We start from the raw sequence: 4,364 nt of genomic DNA, 5'->3' as shown, positions 1-4,364 counted from the left end.
CTTTTTCTGCTTTTAGATTATTACATCTTAAAATTTGACTGGCTGCCAATAGAACAGTATTAATCTAAAAGAACAAGTTAAACCTATAATCACAGTTTAATCATTTGCACAAGAAGTGTTACCAAAACTAGTTTTCACTAACAGCTGACTGTCACAGAGCAGAAGTTTGAGCAACTCCTAGGCTGGAGCAAAAGAGGCCAAACAACGTAAGACAAAGACTTATGAAAACCAAACCGAAAGAAGAACCAGGGACTCTGTTGGGGAATCTCCTTAATTTCCTCTTCCAAAACCAGTACCAGAACAACACTCTCGACCAGAGGGTCTTGAGGAGGAGAAAAAAAATTAACTTCCCTCCCCATAAACAGAGAGACAAAGTTCCTACCAGAAGGGCAAAGGACCTCTCCGGTCCACTAGCACGTCTGCCTGGACTTCCCTCCCTGCCTCCAAAATGATCCGGATCACAAATTACCAATTCAGACATTAACAGGAAAAGAAAGACACTGAAGCAAAGAAAAGGAAACCAAGGACGAACTATTTCTACAAATTCTAATAAATTACACAATTGCTGATGCCCTACTCTAGCACCACCGACACACAATAAATCTTTAAGCATATATACAAAAAGCATGCAACTCTTGCCTGCTCCCATTTTTAATATTTACAAGAAAACTCACCGCTCCTCTTTTTGCCTTCCTTTTGAAGGTCCTCTTTTTTCTTTTTGTCGAGATCTCCTTTTATTCTTTATCCAGCGGTGTCCTTCACTGAATCCCTTGATACTCAGATCCCTGTTCTTCAAGTTCTTGTTCTTCAGGTCCCTGTTCGGGCGCCACTTGTGGCGGTCCAGCCGTCACAACACGAACATGCCTGAGTCAAGGAGTGAGGATTGAGAAAGGAAAGAATACTCAAGCCTAAGCAGAGACGAAGAGAAGTGTGGTTTATTTCGCAGAAACAGCTCCTTTTATAGGTTCACAGCAACAGGAAGCTTTTAAGGGCACACAACACCAAATCATTGTTTTTCAAAGACCGAATTTCCTGACTCTTACTGATAACATCAGATCTATGGCTGTCTCTTTGAGTTTCTTCCATTGCAGCAACAAGTTTAACAAGCAGAGTCCTAGAATGTTACAGATTGTATCAATGCCTTGAGTGTAGAGGTGAAGAAGTTTCCTTTTAAATGTCAAATTCCTAGAGGGCCACGGCCGGGCTCCCACATTCGAGCCCTGGTACAAAACAACAACAACAAAACGAGAAAATCTTGGGCTAAGAAAATCTTGAAGATAAAGTTGTAGTTTTTACTGAGAATCTGTGGGTGCCAGGAGTTATCAAAAGGCTCTGGGTTTCTACAGACTGCTGGTGTGGGTGGCTGTGCAGCTGTGACTGCTGCTGGTGCTCACCATCCTCGGGGTGTCCCTTCCAGAGGTTCCCACTCTGCGATGAGAGCCTGGCGGCCCTTGTCCCACCATTGCGTAATATAAACTATGTCACTGTGACCTGGATCTGGAAACTCTTGCTCCTGCTCAGGATGAGGCTGAGAATGGTTCGCTCCCTGCAGGGCTCCTGTGTCACTGTATTCCTTGCCATTTTGGCATTTTTCTTGGTATTGGCAGCAGGAAGGAGCCTGGGTGTCTGAATTCTCTCCTGGAGTCAGCAGTTTAAGCAAGTGATCCATAAAAGTCAGAGGGAAGTCAGAGCTCTCTCCTCCCTCCGTAGCCTGTGTGGGCTGCTTGGCTATGACGCTTGGTCCTTGGCTCACACAGACCTGGAAGGGATCCCAAAGCTCAAAGGATACATGGGAAGAGGAGTAGGCAGAAATGTTTGCTTGCTGAAGGGCGAACTGGAGGGAGGAAAATTGTGAACCTCACATGGGAGTGTGGACAGGTTAATGTGCTGCTGCTGCTGCTGAAGAGTTTCATCTGGTCTCTCATGTGTGCTTTCTACCGGGAGATTCAGCAGCTCCCTTCTCTGCTCAGGATTCAAAGAATTCTGGTTCTGAAACCACCTCAGAATTCTGGATTCCTGAATGCCTATTTGGTTAGCCAGTTTTTTCCTGGTAGCGGAATCAGGGAATGAGTCCTTCTCAAAGGCTTGACTTAGGATCCTTTTTTGAGTTGCTGTGAGGGCCATCAGCTCTTGGCTGGCTTTTGTTAACCATTCTTGAGTCCACAGCTTCATCTGGTGCTGTTTCAGGGGTGTAGATCTCACTTACTTCCATCTGTGGTTTTTAAACCAGTTCTTAATTTTAGATGCCAGAACACCGATTTCTTGTGCCAGTCGTTCCATGGTAACTTTATCCAGGTGAGGATAGTGTTTAAACCATGCTAGGAGGATCTCCTTTTGGATCTGGTTGTAAGCTGTCTTGCCTTTCCAGATTTCTTTTTCACTTGAGGCGCTGTTCAAGTCCATGGTGGGAAGGAATGCAGACTGGAGAGGGAGAACTAGGCCTCTGATCACTTTGTATTTAGATGGTGAGTCACCCACAACATTCTTTTTCTTCTTTTTTATGTAATTTAATTTAATTTAATGAATGAATGAATTTATCTAGAGACAGGATCTCACTATGTAGTTGAGACTGACAGTGTAGCCCAGGCTGGTTTTGAACTCGCAGCGATCCTCCTGCCTCAGCCTCCCGAGTGCTGGGATTACAGGTGTCCACCACCACGCCCAGCTTCTCTTCCTCTTTGACAGACTCCTTTCCAGGTAGCCCAGTCTCATTTTGAACTCCAGATCCAACTGCCTCAGCCTCCTGCATGCTGGGTTAGGTCACAGGTATGCACCACCTACCCCACCCAGCCACAATTTCTTTTGATCATAAACTGAGAATTTTTAGACCTCCACTCCTCCGGTTCAGAGATGGACTCGAATTCCCTGCCTTTGAATCTAGGCTGACCTAAGAGACTACCTTGACGGGTAGAATGTGATAGAAGCAATGTCTGGGAGCCTTGTGCCCTGCACTGAGTTCACAGTGGATACTTGTAGGGAAACTGAGGGAGGTGGCCCCATGCTAGGAAGAAGCCCAAGGCTTTGGGGAGAAAAATGTCTGAAATGAATTTTAGTCTCCAGTTTGGACTTCACACATCAGGGAGCAGAACAGTCTCTGCCAAAATTTCAGTTTTATGATCACAACAATGTCAAAGTCCTTAAATTTTGGAGGTGGTGCTTTTTGCGGCACAAGAGTGAAATGGAACAGGAAGAAACAGCAAACAAGCAATACGGAGTAGAAGGGAGGGAGGCAGGAAGTAAGAGGGACGAGTTAGAGAAATTTCAGATTGAGGGTTTAGGACTTTAGAGAAAGGGGTTGAGGATGTCTCCTTGCCTCTGTGTGCTGCACGCTGTTTCTCTCTGCACAGAGAACCCCATGCAGGAAGGTAGTCTCAGCCCCACAACGCACTTGGCGGTACAGGGCCTAGGACCACTGCCAGCTCCTTAGATTATCTCGGTTTTATATGTGTGGGAATAAGTAGGTAGCTGGCTCAATTATGGAGCGTTATGAACATGGATATAAGGGCCTATCCCTGAGAAGGCCACAATTCCCAGAAAATGGAAACAGGTTCCTCAATAGACATCTTCATCTTCCACTGGGACCCACAGAAGAGCCCTGTAGAGTTGGGGGGGGTAATTTCCCTCTTGTCCATCATAGGTCAGGGTGGGCACCACTATGCCAAACGACAGGTTAGTGACAAGCGTGACAGACTGATTTGACCACAGTTTTACATGATATTGGGGTAGAACCAAGTGGGGACTGAGCAAGGGACTGAGAAGAGATCAAGAAAAATAAATTTCTGGCCAACAGGACAAAAGCAAGGACTGAATAGCGCGGTGGCGTGTAATCTTATAATCCCAGCTACTCAGGTGGCTGAGACAGGAAGACTACAAATTTGAGTGCAGCCTAGATAATTTAGTGAAGACTGTTGTCTCAAAATGAGTAACAAAGGCTGGGGATGCTCAGTGCTTCCTGGGTTTAATCCCACTACCGCAAGCTAGAGAGGGAGAGGGAAGTGATGAGGATGAATAATGTGAGGCAAGGCAGAGGACGAAAGAGTTTCAGACCATGCGTTTCTCAGCATCTGGAGTTCTGCTTCATAGATCACAGGAGACAATGAAGGTTCATCTCAGAGACTGCCACTTACGAAGGTAACATTATTATTTTCGCGCAATAAGAGTTATTTTCAGTCTAGTGGCACACGCCTGTAATCCCAGCACTTGGGGGGCTGAGGCAGGAGGATCGCTGTGAATTTGAGACCAGCCTGGGCTACATAGTGAGTTCCAGGTCAGTCTCAACTACATTGTGAGACCCTGTCTCAAACAAACAAACAAACAAACAAAAAATTATTTTCAAGAGAGCAAAGCCGCGAAAGGAACCGCTG

At 45.7% G+C, this 4,364-nt stretch overlaps 1 protein-coding gene across 1 annotated transcript; it reads right to left on the bottom strand.

The window, feature by feature from the left end:
• Positions 1-1,390: 1,390 nt before the first annotated feature.
• LOC117286576 (double homeobox protein B-like) lies at positions 1,391-2,403 on the bottom strand. The gene is made up of 3 exons (XM_033765311.1): positions 2,207-2,403; positions 1,858-2,047; positions 1,391-1,759 (listed from the first exon to the last, which is right to left on the bottom strand). Exons 1-3 carry the CDS (start codon positions 2,401-2,403, stop codon positions 1,391-1,393), a joined length of 756 nt encoding a protein of 251 aa, XP_033621202.1.
• Between the last annotated feature and the right edge of the window lie 1,961 nt (positions 2,404-4,364).

Source organism: Fukomys damarensis, unplaced genomic scaffold, assembly GCF_012274545.1.
Source record: "Fukomys damarensis isolate Sample0158 unplaced genomic scaffold, DMR_v1.0_HiC HiC_scaffold_17, whole genome shotgun sequence".
NCBI lineage: Eukaryota > Metazoa > Chordata > Mammalia > Rodentia > Bathyergidae > Fukomys > Fukomys damarensis.
Note: the sequence above shows the minus strand (reverse complement) of the source record. Positions and strands in the feature narration are given on the sequence as shown.

What these genes read in the sequence shown, in the direction of transcription:
- LOC117286576 (XM_033765311.1), bottom strand. Translation starts at nt 2,403, where the DNA reads ATGGACTTGAACAGCGCCTCAAGTGAAAAAGAAATCTGGAAAGGCAAG. An exon ending in TTTAAAAACCACAGATGGAA is followed by an intron (nt 2,048 to 2,206) that starts GTAAGTGAGATC and finishes TTCCGCTACCAG; the next exon opens with GAAAAAACTGGCTAACCAAA. An exon ending in TGTCCACACTCCCATGTGAG is followed by an intron (nt 1,760 to 1,857) that starts GTTCACAATTTT and finishes GATCCCTTCCAG; the next exon opens with GTCTGTGTGAGCCAAGGACC.